This window comes from Osmia bicornis, chromosome 13 (assembly GCF_907164935.1).
Source record: "Osmia bicornis bicornis chromosome 13, iOsmBic2.1, whole genome shotgun sequence".
NCBI lineage: Eukaryota > Metazoa > Arthropoda > Insecta > Hymenoptera > Megachilidae > Osmia > Osmia bicornis.
Window position 1 is genome coordinate 8,299,088 of NC_060228.1, and position 15,507 is coordinate 8,314,594.

At 39.8% G+C, this 15,507-nt stretch overlaps 3 protein-coding genes across 8 annotated transcripts in view; 2 read left to right on the forward strand and 1 right to left on the reverse strand.

The window, feature by feature from the left end:
- The window catches only part of LOC114879788 (ELAV-like protein 1), a 32,302-nt gene extending 23,823 nt beyond the window's left edge, over positions 1–8,479 (reverse strand). Inside the window, exons 1-3 of one of the 3 annotated variants that reach the window (XM_029195059.2) lie at positions 8,343–8,479; positions 8,170–8,264; positions 7,779–7,923 (exon numbers count right to left, since the gene is read on the reverse strand). The gene's annotated coding sequence lies outside the window, so the exon portion shown is untranslated. Of the gene's footprint in view, positions 1–6,130; positions 6,676–7,778; positions 7,924–8,169; positions 8,265–8,342 lie in introns of those variants that run through there. The other 2 variants (XM_029195060.2, XM_029195061.2) reach the window with 2 other exon arrangements.
- Positions 942–5,115, forward strand: LOC114879786 (cytosolic carboxypeptidase 6). 2 transcript variants are annotated; one of them, XM_046288442.1, is made up of 7 exons: positions 942–1,005; positions 2,513–2,877; positions 3,042–3,478; positions 3,541–3,744; positions 3,911–4,134; positions 4,323–4,518; positions 4,608–5,115. In XM_046288442.1, the coding sequence occupies exons 1-7, from the start codon at positions 984–986 to the stop codon at positions 4,915–4,917; spliced, it is 1,758 nt and encodes a 585-aa protein (XP_046144398.1). In that variant the 5' UTR covers positions 942–983; the 3' UTR covers positions 4,918–5,115. The 2 variants fall into 2 exon arrangements, with proteins under 2 accessions (XP_046144398.1, XP_029050884.1); XM_029195051.2 differs by lacking the exon at positions 942–1,005 and adding an exon at positions 2,330–2,399.
- A 394-nt stretch (positions 8,480–8,873) lies between the features above and the next one.
- On the forward strand, positions 8,874–15,504 carry LOC114879785 (RNA-binding protein 5-like). 3 transcript variants are annotated; one of them, XM_029195050.2, is made up of 8 exons: positions 8,874–8,991; positions 9,649–10,248; positions 10,347–10,416; positions 11,317–11,390; positions 12,291–12,404; positions 12,476–13,211; positions 13,308–13,471; positions 13,557–15,504. In XM_029195050.2, the coding sequence occupies exons 2-8, from the start codon at positions 9,664–9,666 to the stop codon at positions 14,574–14,576; spliced, it is 2,763 nt and encodes a 920-aa protein (XP_029050883.1). In that variant the 5' UTR covers positions 8,874–8,991; positions 9,649–9,663; the 3' UTR covers positions 14,577–15,504. The 3 variants fall into 3 exon arrangements, with proteins under 3 accessions (XP_029050883.1, XP_029050881.1, XP_029050882.1); XM_029195048.2 differs by having other exon boundaries at positions 8,875–8,991; positions 12,476–13,223; XM_029195049.2 differs by lacking the exon at positions 8,874–8,991 and adding an exon at positions 9,012–9,080 and having other exon boundaries at positions 12,476–13,223.
- The last annotated feature ends 3 nt before the right edge of the window (positions 15,505–15,507 follow it).

Consider the following 15,507-nt stretch of genomic DNA (forward strand, 5'->3'; position numbering starts at 1 on the left):
GACACACATGCGCGTGGATTACGCGGTCCTCGGTCGCGTATTAACCCTTTGAGTGCTCTGCATGCACATACCCGTTTCATGGAAATTATCAACACAGGGACAAGGGACACGTACACGCCGATGAAATTTCATTGATTTTTCCAGTTTGAACAGGAAATTGAAATGGATACTCTATAGGTTCCCGAAAGCGAAAGTGTAAAATAAATAGGTTCGCTAGGACACTCGGTCAGGATGTTACTAGGATGTAAAAGAGCAAACGTTCCTGCGCAAATGTTTACCGCGAAAGATGAGCTCGATGTGCCCGCTATTGGTTAATGGATTGTATTTCAGGGGGTAAAGTTCTTCGACTTTCACCGAATTGAAACCGAATATACGATAGTACAGAGCGAAGTAAAAGTTTTTGACATTACAACACTTGTCTGTTCCCAGTTTAGGACGTGAAAGATGATCTGTCAAGATTGGAAAATGCATAGTTTGACCTGGGCTTCAGTTATGTTCGACAGATTTCTCGCTATCTTCGAAATTTCTAACTGGGTCGTTAGAATTGCCAAGTACCAAAATGGGAATATGTGACCATTGTAAGCATCGACCTCTCTCGATGAAACACCCTGTACCTTTAGCATAGAAAGCTCGTAGGGCAGGGTGCTATGAACTTTCACGAGAACTATATACTGTATATGATTAATTAATCAGAGTTTGAAAGCTTAAACAATTTTTACCCTCACCACGACAATATAACGAGAATCTAACTGTAATATTGATATTAGCAGTGATTTTGAGTAAAAATTGTAGAATATAGCTAACAGGGACACGCAAGACTGAGAAAGCAGGGTAGACAGAAGCAGAAAAGAAGCGTCTCTGCGACACGTATCGATTCAACAAACCAAGGGAAACCAACGTGAATTCATAGAAGGCAGAGTCGTCCAGTCTACGTCCAAAGTTTCGACCTCGCGTGGACCAGTCCAGGAGAGCCGCTCTCGAACATGTCCGAGGCCGAGGAGAGTGGTACGTATACACATGATTCGATCCATCTTGGAGAGTTCGTTACGAACCAGAGGAACTGTTCGTGACTCGAAGCACGTAACACGTAACACGTGCCACGGTCTATGTGATATCACGCCTACACACACGAAACTGAGTTAGTTGTGTTTCCGATGGATCTTCAGTGATCCGTCATGTCGATCGGCAAGTCCAGAAAGTCACGCGAGGAATCATTGCGAGCTCTAACACTTTGGTAATATCGTGCTTATCGCACCCTGACATTTAGGCAACTTGTTCTTCCTCCGCTGAGAACTCAATCTGGAATCTTTTTCCGAAATTTTGGAATCTCGAAAAGTAGCGTAAAATTTAAAGTTCCACCGGGGCACCTTCCATGAGAACAAGTCACTGTCGGTCAGTAGCATTGACTGCCAAGACAAAGTTCACGCGACTGTATAACACATAGCTGTTTTTACCCTCCGTCAAGTGAATCATTGATAACAGTCCAGAGACTGGCTGTCTCTAATACCTCGTTTCGTGTGCTCGTCGCTGGCTATAGATATACAACTTTCAGATACATCATTTACGTTGACAAGTGGATATAGACATGGAAATAACCTCTCTGCTGGTCTAATTTAGATTTATTCGTGAAACGCTACTGTTTCTTCCAAGTAGTATGAAAAAACATGACGTGTACCGATTCCGTTTTGACCTCGTTCTTTTCTGACGAGGAAAATCTAGGTGTAAACCGTTTAGAAACAGACCAACATCATTCAACTTCTAACTAAACTTCTAATAATTGGTTTCGTGACCAGAAGCAACAGCTCTCTGGCCACGAGTTCGTTCCCACGTGATCGCAAGAGATTGGGAGAAGTAAAACTACCTGGTAAAGATATCAACTTGGAAAATCATTTCGAAGTGTAAATCACCCCTTTCAGTTCCGATTTCTATCAACGTTAACTCCTCTTTCAAAGGCTAAAGAAAGGAAGGACCTAATTAGAATCAAATAAAAAGTCCTAAGGATTAATAAAAACTGATGCTTCGAATTCTCTCTGGCGAGTAGATATGCCTTTGACCGTTTGAAAGGTGACCAATCTGTCGAAACAATAAGATCTCTGACGCGTGGCAGCCACGCGAGTTCCCGTCAACCCGATTCCTGACTGGATTTAACCACGCGAATGCACGAACTAGCCGAGATAGCTCGCACGAAGAGCTATCCGACACGAGAATTAGCCCGTAACGTGCTGATCCAACGATCAGAGTTGCAGCTTTAGCACGTAAGTGGTAACAGCTCGACGAAACGAAAGTCAGTTCGTTCTCGCGTCTTCTACGCGGTGGATCAGTGCCTGTTACCTTTCGCGAGATCGTTATGGGGGAGGGTCGTGATCCTTTGGAACACACTAGTCTTTATCAGAGAGCTGGTTCGTTCGTGCTTGAAAAATTATTAGTATATAAATGAACGTGATTGTTCTTTAACCCTTTAGCTGTTAAATACCAGGGGTTCGTAAATGTTAAATGAAAATCATCATTGCAGACAGCGAAGACAGCGATACAGAGGGTGGTCTGGGCAACGTGAACAAGATGGTAATGCGACCACCGGGTCACAGTGGAAAAGCTAAGAAAGGACACATCTGTTTCGATGCCTCCTTCGAGACAGGGAACCTGGGCAGGGTGGATCTTATCTCAGAGTTCGAATACGATCTATTCATCAGACCGGACACCTGCAATCCACGTCTTCGTCTGTGGTTCAATTTCACCGTGGATAACGTGAAGGCCGAGCAACGAGTAGTCTTCAACATCGTCAACATTTCCAGAAGTGCTAATCTCTTTCGACACGGAATGACACCGTTGGTGAAGAGCAGCAGCAAACCTAAGTGGCAGAGGATTCCAAGGGACCAAGTGAGTTAACGATCCCTTTATCGGTTGTTCAAAGTTTCCTAGGATTTTTGTATAGTCGTTGCAAAGTTTCCTTTAAACGTTGTAAGTCTTAGAACCACTTGAGTCTAGAAATGCATTCCGACAATTTCTAATTACTTCCTCTAGAAAGTGTAATATGTCTTCAGGTGTTCTACTACAAGTCCGCGCAACACCAGAATCACTATGTCCTAAGCTTCGCCTTCTCCTTCGACCGCGAGGAGGACGTGTATCAATTTGCCCTGTCTTATCCGTACTCGTACAGCCGATACCTAGCGCACCTAGACAACCTCTGCACAAGGATAACTTGCACAAAGAGAGAGACCCTAGCCACGTCTGTTCAGAAGAGGAAAATCGAGCTAATCACGATAAGCTCGAACCTGGACGATACTCGAGATCGATCCAGAAGAGTCGTAGTCGTTCTCGCCAGGATTCATCCGGGCGAATCACCGTCTTCCTTCGTCTGCCAAGGTCTAATGGACTTTCTGGTTAGCTCCCATCCCATCGCTCAAGTCCTGAGGAACTACGTCGTCTTCAAAGTAGTACCGATGCTAAATCCTGACGGCGTATTTCTTGGCAATTATAGGTAAATAAATACTCGGAGGTGTAATTTGTAAATCTAACTGAGAGATGCAATCGTGTTTGAAGATCCACGGCGATAGGCGCAGATTTGAACCGTTCTTGGAACAAAATCTCTGATTGGATTCATCCTGCTCTAGTGGCGATCAAACCCATGCTGAAGAACCTTGACAAAAGCAGCCGTACCCCTTTAGACTGCGTGCTGGATTTGCATGCTCATACAAATGCCACAGGGATCTTTGTTTATGGGAACACGTACGATGATGTGTACAGGTACTTTATTGGTTTGCTCTTGTGTCAGGTAAAAACCATTAAATATCCTTCTCCCATTCTTTTTTTCTCCTTTACAATTTACCTTGTCCGTCACGTGAACGTATTGACAAGGAAAATTCAATCGCTCCAAGCGACACTATCTAATGAATGGCTGCCAGCCCCTCAGGTACGAGAGGCACATCGTTTTGCCGAAGTTATTGGCGCAACACGCCGAAGGTTATGAAATGGGACACACGATGTACAATCAGGATCCACACAAGGCAGGGACCGCCCGTCGTTATCTGTGCTCCATTCTCAAGGAACACGTCAACTGTTACAGCATCGAGGTATCGATGTACGGATACAATAGAAAAGCTACCACTGAAATATTCCCGTACACCGACGAAGGATGTATCCTTTCTAGTTATACATCGATCGCTAATTCGAATGCAGAAGTCTAATCGTAGATCATCGTGATGAAATATTAATATAATTACCGAGATATAATTAATCGGCAGGAAGATTTGCTTTAGAGAACTCGATTTAAATTCAATTCCTAATTGCTACCATTGAATCTTGACGATTGAATTAAATCATAGATTACAGGGTAGGACGTAGTCTGGCCCGCGTTTTCTTAGAATACTACAAATTAATGGGTATTATTCCTGCCGGCCTGCCTGATCAACCTTCCGCCAAAAGAACGCGTCAATCTCGGCCAAGGTATCGGGTTCTTAGAGAACCAAGAAGAAAAACCTGCAGAACACCGGCTCCTATGCATCTCGCCAGTATTCACGAGTAATTCTATTCCCGTATTCTTGCTACGTTGTTGTACGAATGATATTTTAGAAGAGAAATTAAATTTCAATGCCGTCGGTGATCGACAGGTATTTCCAAGAGGAGACGGAGCTACCCGTGAGCGGTGGTTGCCGATCGATGAGCGGCACGCGGATGAGCCAGCTTGGGACCGGAAGTGGAAGTGGAACGGGAACGGGCGTCGGCGGGTGCAGGAACCGGAGCTACAGGTTCCGGAGCCCCGGGGCACCGATCGTCAGGGTGCAGCCCCTGTCTCGACATCCAGCCGAGCCTCGGCTCACCATTATCGATTTCAATCAGCTGACGAGGGGCGGTTTGGAGCTGGCTACCAGCAAGAACAGAGCAAAGGTCGCTCGAAAAGCCGCTAAGCCGAGAAGATAGCGATCGTCTCGACTTGGACGTCATCCCATCGGAAGCAATCGACGGTTGAAATGCTTTTCAACAAAAGCTTTCGAGCTATTTTCATCGAATTCGACTGGCCTCCTTTTCAAACGCGACTTGTGGATACGATCATAAGGGTCATTAAATTTTCACCGATACTTTCAGATGTAATTAATTGATCCTCATCTATCACAGATTATGCACGCATCTTTTTTTAAACACTGTAATAGAAGCACATTTCAATAATAAACAACTATAAGTCAATGGCTCGCAATTGTGATCCCAAATCGAATAAATAATTTTCAGCTAAAGTATGTACTATTTTCCAATTGGAAAACCACTTGCTGAAAGATTCTCTAACATTATGAAACTACTGTACAGACTTGTATAACACTTAAGATTCATCGTTTAAAGGTAAGTTAGGATCGTTGAAAAATTGATCGTCTGGTTGATCGAAGAAAGGAAGGATAACGAGGTAACATAAGCATGTAATTTGAACGCGATACGGCGAAGACGGTATCAGTTTCGCAGGGAAGTTTCTTTACACGGTTCGCGAGAAAGCTTGACTCGGGTCAAATTGATGCATCGAGTTGTATGTATGCCCATGTTCATGCCAACAACGCGACTCACTGATTCGAACGCGCCATATCGAGCCGTAAACAGTTGATTTACAGGGTTGTTAAGCTACTTTATTCCCAACTTCCGCTGAAACACAACTCCTTTCAACCTCTTGATGATCTTGATGATATTAATGACAAAATAAACACGTCAACTATTGAGAAGGAAAATACAAAACATGCACAATTTTGTTTAACCCTTTCACTGTGAACAACTTATAAATTGTTTTGTAGAAAGAGTTAACCAAACGAAAATAAGACCCTCGAACGAGACCAAAATTCATGTTTTCACGTGGAACGTTAAAGTTACTTCAGTTTCATCAAAATAATAATAATATTGCTATAACAGAATTTCATTTCGTCCGAAGGTAAATCTACTAGCCAGCCCACTCTTGGTGAATCCTTCGGAGATGGAAAGAAAGGGTCAAAAAATGTCCAGAAAATAAATAAAATTGAAGGGAAATAAAGAGCATTTTCAAGACTTTTCTTTAAATGGACACAAAGTGACCCTCCCTTGAGCTGACCTTAAACCTCGACGTTCCTAAGGGTTTAACGAGTTCTACTTTCGCCGTCACATAATAGAAATGTCCACGTACCTGAATGCGAGAATTACGGTTTCCTAAAACTCAATCGAGCCGCGTGTACGGGGGAGGGCTTGTTGCACGCGCACCGTGATGGACAGAAGACGGCAGGTACTACGTGACCCGATGCACCTGGTCAGACACGACGCTTAATCGCGGGTGTGCCCGTGCATCGAACATATACGACAAACGGGAACGCAGCAGACACAAAAACGTACGATTACATTCGCGATACCGTACGATATTTTCTCTCTGCGTTGACCAGATATAATCAAAGTATACGTCTAGTGTACGCGCTCGATCGCGCGCGCTTCCTTTTATGTACTCCTGTATGTGTTTCTATCTGTATGCGTGTGTGTATGTACGGCTGTGATACGTAAAGTAGTATGTATATACCACACGGTTGTGTAAGTGTGTCGACCGACGATTTTGTATATTACTAATACATATATGTGTGTAAATACGTGTCAATCAATCGGAACTGAAGAATGAACTAAAACGGAAAGAAATGAAACTATAGCGAAAGAAGGGAGCAGACAAGCGGCCAGTAGCTCTTCTACTCCTGGACTCGAGACGGAACTGGTCCGTGGGCCGTTCAGCTCAACACCGCCTCGTCTCTTCCCCTTCCTAACATCATCCACCCAGGCCAGCCACCCTCTTTCTCCCCAACCAACCCTCACGCTCAACCCCAACTACTCGTTTCATCCCTCTCGCCTTGCTAGTATCGCACGAGCCGTCCCGGTACTACGGGGTTGGATGATACTAGGGCGGTGGTCGTTGAACCAAGTATATAGACGAGCTGTCTGCGCGTACCGACTGCGCACAAACATTCTATTCGTATGTCCTTCTATTTCTCTTCCTTTTAGGCTGCATTCAAACTGGTAGCATAAATGCTGCCTAGTAGCTTCGCCTGGAGATCATCCGACGAGCTGGCTTTCTTTTCCTGCTAGTCTGAACGATGCCTTAAACTCATTCGCATCCCCTTCGCTATTTGCATTTCTCGATTTACCCTTACTTCTCCCCTCTATCACCGTTCCATTTATCTTATTATTTTTATTTCCTGTTGTTTCTATATTTTCCTTTTCCTTAAATTTGTTGCCTTTCTTATCGTACCTTCTTTCTTTTGCTATTTCAACCCTTTTCTAGAATATGACCACCATTTTCGTGCGTTCTCTACCTCTTTCCTATTCGCGAACGCGTTCTTAGCTAAAGCTAGCGACCTCTACAAAGCCGAGTAAACACAAACGGATTGCAACTTGCCACAATCAACAACCCCCTGCAAACAACCTTTTTTCCCTATTTACTATACATTACAGTGATGGTGTTTTGCATTAAATTACGAAAATATCCTACAGAAAGCGAATTTATGGGATGGAAAGGGATAGAAATATCCTTTGTACTGATGAGCGCAAAGAAACATCCTGTGCAACGACGACCACCGATAATTATACATATACTTGTATATGTATGTATGTATGAAGCCGAGCAAAGCCGAATTTGGACGAAATCGTGCGATGCAAATAAGCACGACATGGGCGGAGACCGACCTCGATTACCCAGACTTAACCCCTTTTGCAAACACTTGTTATACGCGCATATATTACGAAATATTACAAATCAAAATTTGTTACAAATTATATATTACATTTCTATATGTACTCACCAAATGCAGCCACGTGATGCATTTCAGTTCAGACACGCTATAGATGCATATACGTTGATGATTTTAATACTTATTTACCAATTTTTTAATTGTATGCAATCGCGATCAGGATCCCTATACTTCATCGATGAATATCATCCCCGACCTACAAAGTTTCCAATTTGAGGTTATATCGCAAAAAGTCATTGTCATTTAATACATTATTACACTTAAAATTTAGAGGTAAAGTAAAATAGTACGGATCATACATTTCACAGTGCGTATTCGATGTAATCAATTATCAAAAGTTAAAAAAACAATTGGATTTATAAACAATGAAATACTAGTGGCAATGAATTATTTGTAGCCTGTCATATTTTCGAATATGTTTAACACAATAATATAATGTTACCTTTGTTTTGAGGATGAAATATCACGTATTGTGTAGGTACGTAAATATACAACGATGACTTCTATAAATCATGGCGAATCGCCAACGTGTTATGCCTAAAACATAAAAGAAGAAACCACTGAAACGAAATAATGCATACCAGGAAAGAATGATTGAAAATCTATGACAATTACTTGCTTGTCATTACGTTGTATATTTTTTATCAGAACTGTACTTATTGTAAGCAAAAATAAATGTTGAAATAACTAACATTGTAGACTTCACTTATTACACGTGACAACTTGTTATACACTGCAACTGTTTCAATTTTAACCTTGCAACGCGGGAAAATCACGCTCACGCGGTGCTGCTACCTAACGGACCTTCCCTTAAACATATTTATCAGATAAAATTTAAATCCTCTTAAAATTATATTACTATTATTGTAAGATAAATTATAATTTACCAACTGTATTGTTATACAATTTACTATGGAAAAAATGCCACGTTGTACTTTAGTAATCCAAATTTTCGTGAAAACAATTACAATTGAATGCACTGAATTACTTTTATAACGAAATAAATGTACGAAGTAAACCTTATTTTACTTGAGTTTGCTTATAAAAAGAAAGAAATCAGATTTTTAAACGAAATTTCTTTTTCGACATAACTTGTTAAAGCGCCATCTGAGAAATATTTCTAGGTTGGTTATACATTCACAGACCACGTAATGGGTCCGTCCTCGACAGGCATCGCCATATTGTACGAGACGAACAAGAGGCGCAACCACGCCATTGTGCGCATCACGTTATTTCTTGTCTGATTTTACAAATAACAAGTAAAGTGAGTAAAAATCAAGTACGCACATAATTCGAAACAAAGCACAGATAATTTTATGGGAAATCGTATTCTAAAGAGATTAACAATATTGGGTAATGATTATTAATCAACGCCACGATGTTTCGTTCGCTTTAGCGGATCAGGATTCCATATTCAATCTTTTTCATATTGCACGGCTCTCACTTTTTTCCGAATATTCTATTATTACCTAATTTTTTTTTATATTGATATTAATTAATCGAATCTTCGTTATTACGTTTCTTGACTATTGAATTACGTTCGAGAACTACCTAACGAATCTGTCACCTTAATTTCATACGTTCACGTAAAACTTACTGTTCTTTCTTTGAAAATGTACATTATAAATCGAAACGTAGTGATGGTTAAAAAAAAAAAAATTGACATTTCAAGTGTATTTTTCCATTACATCTAACGTAATTAATATTATTAAATGTAGATATATTTAATATTTAAATGAATATCAATTGATTTTATGCAGCATATGATACTTTATATTATACAGGAACATATAACAGGAGGAATTTTAATAAGGAATTTTTTTATTGCTCTAATTTTAAACTGGTTACTTTCACCTTTCTAAATTGCAAGATATCGGATGAATTGGTTAATTTATACTAATTAAAATCATAATTGTTTCAGAAACCAGGTAAATGAATGGACAACATGTACAGTAACAACATTGACCCTTGGGAGCCAGGTTATGGGCCCGAAAGGAGAGGGCATAACTCGGATTACGATTATCGTAACGAATATGGAAGTAGTAGATCACCGGAGTATACCGAGCACCGGGATAACGATCATCGCGACCGGGATCATCGAAGTCCTGAATATAGGAATCACCGTGGCCGAGACAGAGATCGCGAAAGGGATCGTTCGAGAGACCGAAGGGATCGTAGCAGAGACGACAGAGATCGTAGTTACAGAGACAGAGAAGATCGTTACGGAAGACAGAGAGATCGAGATTCCGTAGAAAGAGACAGAGATCGGGATCGTGATCGCGACAGAGATCGAGATCGGTCTAGGAGAGACAGAGACAGGGATAGAGATAGAGATCGTAGAGGGAAACGGGAGGAAAGAGATCGGGATCGCGATGACGATCATAGTCGTGAAAGCATGGACTTTGAGCACGACCATGGACGTACTTACGGTTCGTCCATGGAAGGCATCCACTACAAATCTCAATCTCCGAACAACACCATTATGATTCGCGGGCTTGCTCAGCATATTACAGAAAATGACGTAGGTTGTCAACTTAGCGGCCCAACATAATTTGGCCACTCGTGAACCAGCATTTGCAAGCATGCATCACTGTTATTATTATGATGTGTGTATCACAGGTGCGGCAAGACATCCTCAACTGTGGTCTCATGCCCAAGGACATCAGGCTAATACGTAAAAAGGATACAGGTAATTATCGTTATTCTCATAAATTAACTTCCCCCTAAACCTAATGTGCGAACTAGCAAAGTGCTTTTTATCTCAGCAGGTTGCATTAGATTTGAGTAGTAATAAGTTACCATTGCTTTTTTTTTATTTAATGATCATTTCAAAAAGATTGTTTGAAATTTTTAACGAAGCGGATTATATCTAAAAATGTTAAATAATTAATAATTTCAAACAATTTTTTTATCATACTGTACAAAGATCTGTGTTAGTATTATATCGGTACCAATCATGCATACCCCAAAATTCTTAATGCAGAATCATAAATACAATTGTTATCAATTGAATATAAATCATTGATCTTTTATTCTTGGAATAAGGTAAGTTTCTAACAAGAATATATCTTGTTACATGGGAAGAATATTTTGAGGAAAATCAAATCATCATTATTCATCTAGAAGGATGGTGTGAAATATTTATTGAAATTTCTTAATATCATTGGAATGTAAATCTGCCAACCAATTTTATGCAACTATGGTGACCCTATTATTTCTATTTTTTTTTTTTCTTAATACTGTTCGTATCAGCAATTAGCATAAATTGGAGGGGATGGGGATATTTTATACAATTTGGGAAAGGGGATGAAGATCAAGAGAATTTGGGTAGGTCTAACTCTTAAAGAAGTAAAATACAATTCGCGTATAAGTATCATAGAGATCAATCGACTGTCACTCTAGTAGAAATTCATTCTGCTGAGCTTTAGGCAAATGGAAATGAAAGCAAGCGACGAAGCGAAGAAAAATACTTCGTATCGAAAACTCAGTCTGTCAATGGTTGGTGCTGTGATTGCCTGCCCTCTCAGAGTAGAGACACCCAGGCAAAACGTGGATTAACTTTGGATATGTGTGTATTTGCTCTGTATAGGTGCTTCGCGAGGTTTTGCATTCGTCGAGTTTAACGCGACTCAGGAGGCCGCACGGTGGATGGAGATGAAACAGGTAGAAAGAAGTTCAGTCCAGATACCCAACAACCGATGCGTTGTACGCGTGCCACCGACGCCCCGTGGCGGCAAGGCACGGTAACGCAGCCCCTTGGCCTTCCCCATGGCCATGGCTGTGCACCTATTAAAAGGCTACTTCAATCTACCGTACCTAATTATTTATCTAGGAGTCCCCACATAATTTGCAGACTTTTCTTAACTCGCTCGCAAATTTCGTCTATTGGATTTAAAAAAAAAAAAAGAAAAAAAAGATAAGATTATTATATCGGAAAAAAAGGCCGCGTCGCGTGCTTTTTACCTATCCTCTATCTGTCATAAAAGTTTGTGGACTAACAATGAAGATCGGAGGAGGGTCATTCCAATCGTCTTCTACGTACAATGCATATTATCCGGCATGATAGTTTTATTTCTATATAAATCACATTTTGCTATATTCGTTATAAATGCTTTTTTTATTGTTATTATTATTATTTCAATTCTGCTTTAATACCATTTGACTTTGATGCAATGATTCATTGACTACGCATTTTTTTTTTCTTTCTTTAAAGAATGACAATTTTTTGCACGACAATTTTTTTCCTATTCACGTACAAATTTTATATGCAAGCAGTCATTGTACGTTTGCTTGTTTTCATTATTAATTCAATACCTTGATCGAAATTTTAAAAAGAAAGAAGAGAAGAAAAAAAAAACGTTCTCGCGCATGTACATATAGTCGGTCCGCAAGCCGTGTGGAATGGCCCACATTTCTAAGCCCACATTTTCTTTACTGTTCGTTCGAGACGGAAAGCTATGAAGTAGAAAACTATAATTTCGTCAACCAAGAAGGAAGTTTACGGGATAAACAGCTGCTTTGGGAGGATGTTGGACGGGATAACACTGAAATTCTCTGTTTCAGGGAGTACTGATGCTTCAGGACCAATATCGTGCATTGATGCAGTACAGTATACCGAAGGATTGCCATGTAGATAAACCACCAGCAAAGAATACACAGGATTGGCATTGCGTTAAGGTAAAGTTGTACACAAAGAATTCATTGTTCAACGGTATAAGAGATTAACTGTGATTTTATTTATTCATTAGTGTGGCGCGCATAATTTTAAGAGGCGCGAAACGTGCTTTAAATGTTCCGCCTCACGAGCAGAGAGCGAAGAAGGTGGAGAAGGCAGCGATGAAATCAGCCCTCATCCTACGAACACTGTTCTTCTTCGAGGATTGGACGTATTAACGACCGAGGATTCGGTCTTACAAGCGATGAAAAATCTTTCATCTATGCCAATACGTAGTATTCGTATCGGACGCGATTCTCTAACAAATACGTCCAGAGGTGTTTGTTATCTAGAAATGGGTAACGTAGTGGACGCTATGTATTTACACACAGCCCTGACGAAACAGGGTTTAGTAGTGGACGGAAGGAAAGTAGAAATTACATATTGCAAACTCCACCAAATAAATAACACGAATACGTGGAAAGCAAACGACAACCAACCGCAAAGGTATACTCTAGACGATGTTGCTCAATTGGCAGAGTACAGTGCCAACTTATACGCTAAGACGCCTGCACAGAAAGCTCATTATCTTCAGTATTATACGCAATACTATCAGAATCAAATAATGCAGGGCTCTGCTATCACTCTGCCGTCTTTAAATCAAACTGATAGAGTGAACGCAGCTGCAGCTGTCGCGCAGTCTGCCATACAACAGCTACAAGCATCGAGGAAGTTGGGAGATGCCGAGGAAATGAAGAACAGACCAACACCCACCGCACCAACTAGCACCGCGTTAGCAAGTGGAAGAGTACCTGCACACGGCAGTGATGGTAAAGTATACTGTAAGTTTTATTACTGTTCAATGAAACATTTGTTTTAGTCTAGTTGTACAAAATTTCTCTATAATATTGACGTATTTATTATAGCTGTACCAGACGTTAGCACCTATCACTACGACGAATCGTCGGGCTATTATTACGATCCAAGTACAGGATTGTATTACGATCCTAATTCGCAATATTATTACAACAGTCATACACAACAATTCCTTTATTGGGATGCTGAATCGTTTTCCTATCAACCGGCAAAGGTTATTGGAATTTTACACTAACCATTATTAACGCCCTAGCTAAATAATATTTCTAAAAACTTGTTCGATTTCTTTGTCCGTACAGACTGCTCCTACTGTAACACAAGCAACAGGAACTTCATCCAGCGGAACAACAATAACTGCTACCGCTAGTAGTACTGATTCAACAAGCATGCCCGCTAATCAGGCAACAACTTCAGCAGTTATTACTGCGACTGCAGAAACTTCAAAGGAAGATGAAAGTAAAAAGAAAGACAGTAAACAAGATAAAGTGAAGGTAGCAAAGAAGATAGCAAAAGACATGGAACGTTGGGCGAAAACGTTAAATCAGAAGAAGGAGAACGCAAAAAGTAATTGGAATTCAGAATTCGCTGGTGGTGATGGCAATCAAGGTATCGGAAGCGGAGCTGCTGATGCTGGATATGCTATATTAGAGAAGAAATCTCTTGCTAATTCTTATCACGAGGATGAGGATCAAAGCGGGAATAATGGCCTAGTTGCTGCCTATGGTGGCGGTAGTGACACGGAAGAGGAAATAGAGGATGTGCAACAAGAGGAAAGGCAACACACAGACTGGAGTAAATTAGCATGTTTATTGTGTAAACGACAGTTTCCCAGCAAGGAAGCGTTGCTTCGACATCAACAATTGTCTGATCTTCACAAACAAAATTTAGAAAATTGGTATCAAGTACGGGGTTTAGATCCAAACGATCCGCAACAAAGAAATAATAAATACCGAGATCGTGCTAAGGAAAGGAGAGCAAAATATGGCGAACCAGAACCTCCTCAACCAAATAAACTTAAAGAAAAGTACCTAAAAACCAGAGTAGAAGATATATCGGTATCTTACGAAGAACCCACAAGGGCGGGTATTGGCTCGGATAATGTTGGCAATAAATTATTGCAAAAAATGGGATGGAGCGAAGGGATGGGCCTGGGCAAATCAAACCAAGGTAGAACAAGTATCATCGAAGCGGAAAGGAGAGTTCCTACGGCTGGTTTAGGAGCAAAATCGTCATCGTATAGTGCATTACCCGGAGACACCTATAAAGATTGCGTTAAAAAAATGATGTACGCACGTTATCAAGAGCTGTCTGATACATAATATATTGAGTATCATTGAAAATAGATTTTATATATATATGTATAAGTACTTGTACCCAATTTTTCCATAGACGAATAGGTATGTATGCGTATTACCTGAACAATATACTGGTTGCATTACTGGTAATTGAAAAGTATGATAATTCATTCTTGGGTACACATGTACCTGGTTTTTTTACTATATACTTTCATGATTCTTAGGGACTAGTAAAGTGAGAATATTTTTAATTGTACATTTGTTTTCCATTTTCTCGTGTTTAAAACTACTCCTGTAATATATTTCGAATTGAAAGACGATACAATTTTTTAACCATGTGTTCCAACCACACTATACTTGTTTCTTTTATGAAATTATAATACGCACCCAAGAATGTAACACAAACACCAGTAGAAATAATTAAAAAGAAAAAAAGTTACTACATTAAGCAATTCTCGTTTAACAGTTTGTGCACAATGTAGTACTTTTCATATTTCAGAATTGAAATACATTGAAGCATTATGAAATATTTCTGTAACAAGAGAAATCAATTGTTATATTTCATTTACATTTCATGATGCTTCTTTGACAAAAATGAATTTGTATATTTTGAGTCGATGCAACTGAATTTATCACTGGTTGCATTAGGACTACTATAATTCTGCATTAAATTTCATAATTCCTTTATGATGTAATTATGTCATATACACGTACGTACATACATACATACATATATATATATATAGGTATATTTATACTCATACGTATGTATGTCATCTTTCTTTTTATTATGATTTATGCTGTATTTTTTTGGATATCACACATTCGTCGCTATACATACACATTTCTACAGTCATTTGTATACTTATCATTATTTTTTTAATTACACATGCAAAACCCATGTAAGAAATGAATAGATTAAAAGATAATAATAAAAAATACATGCAGCATTTAT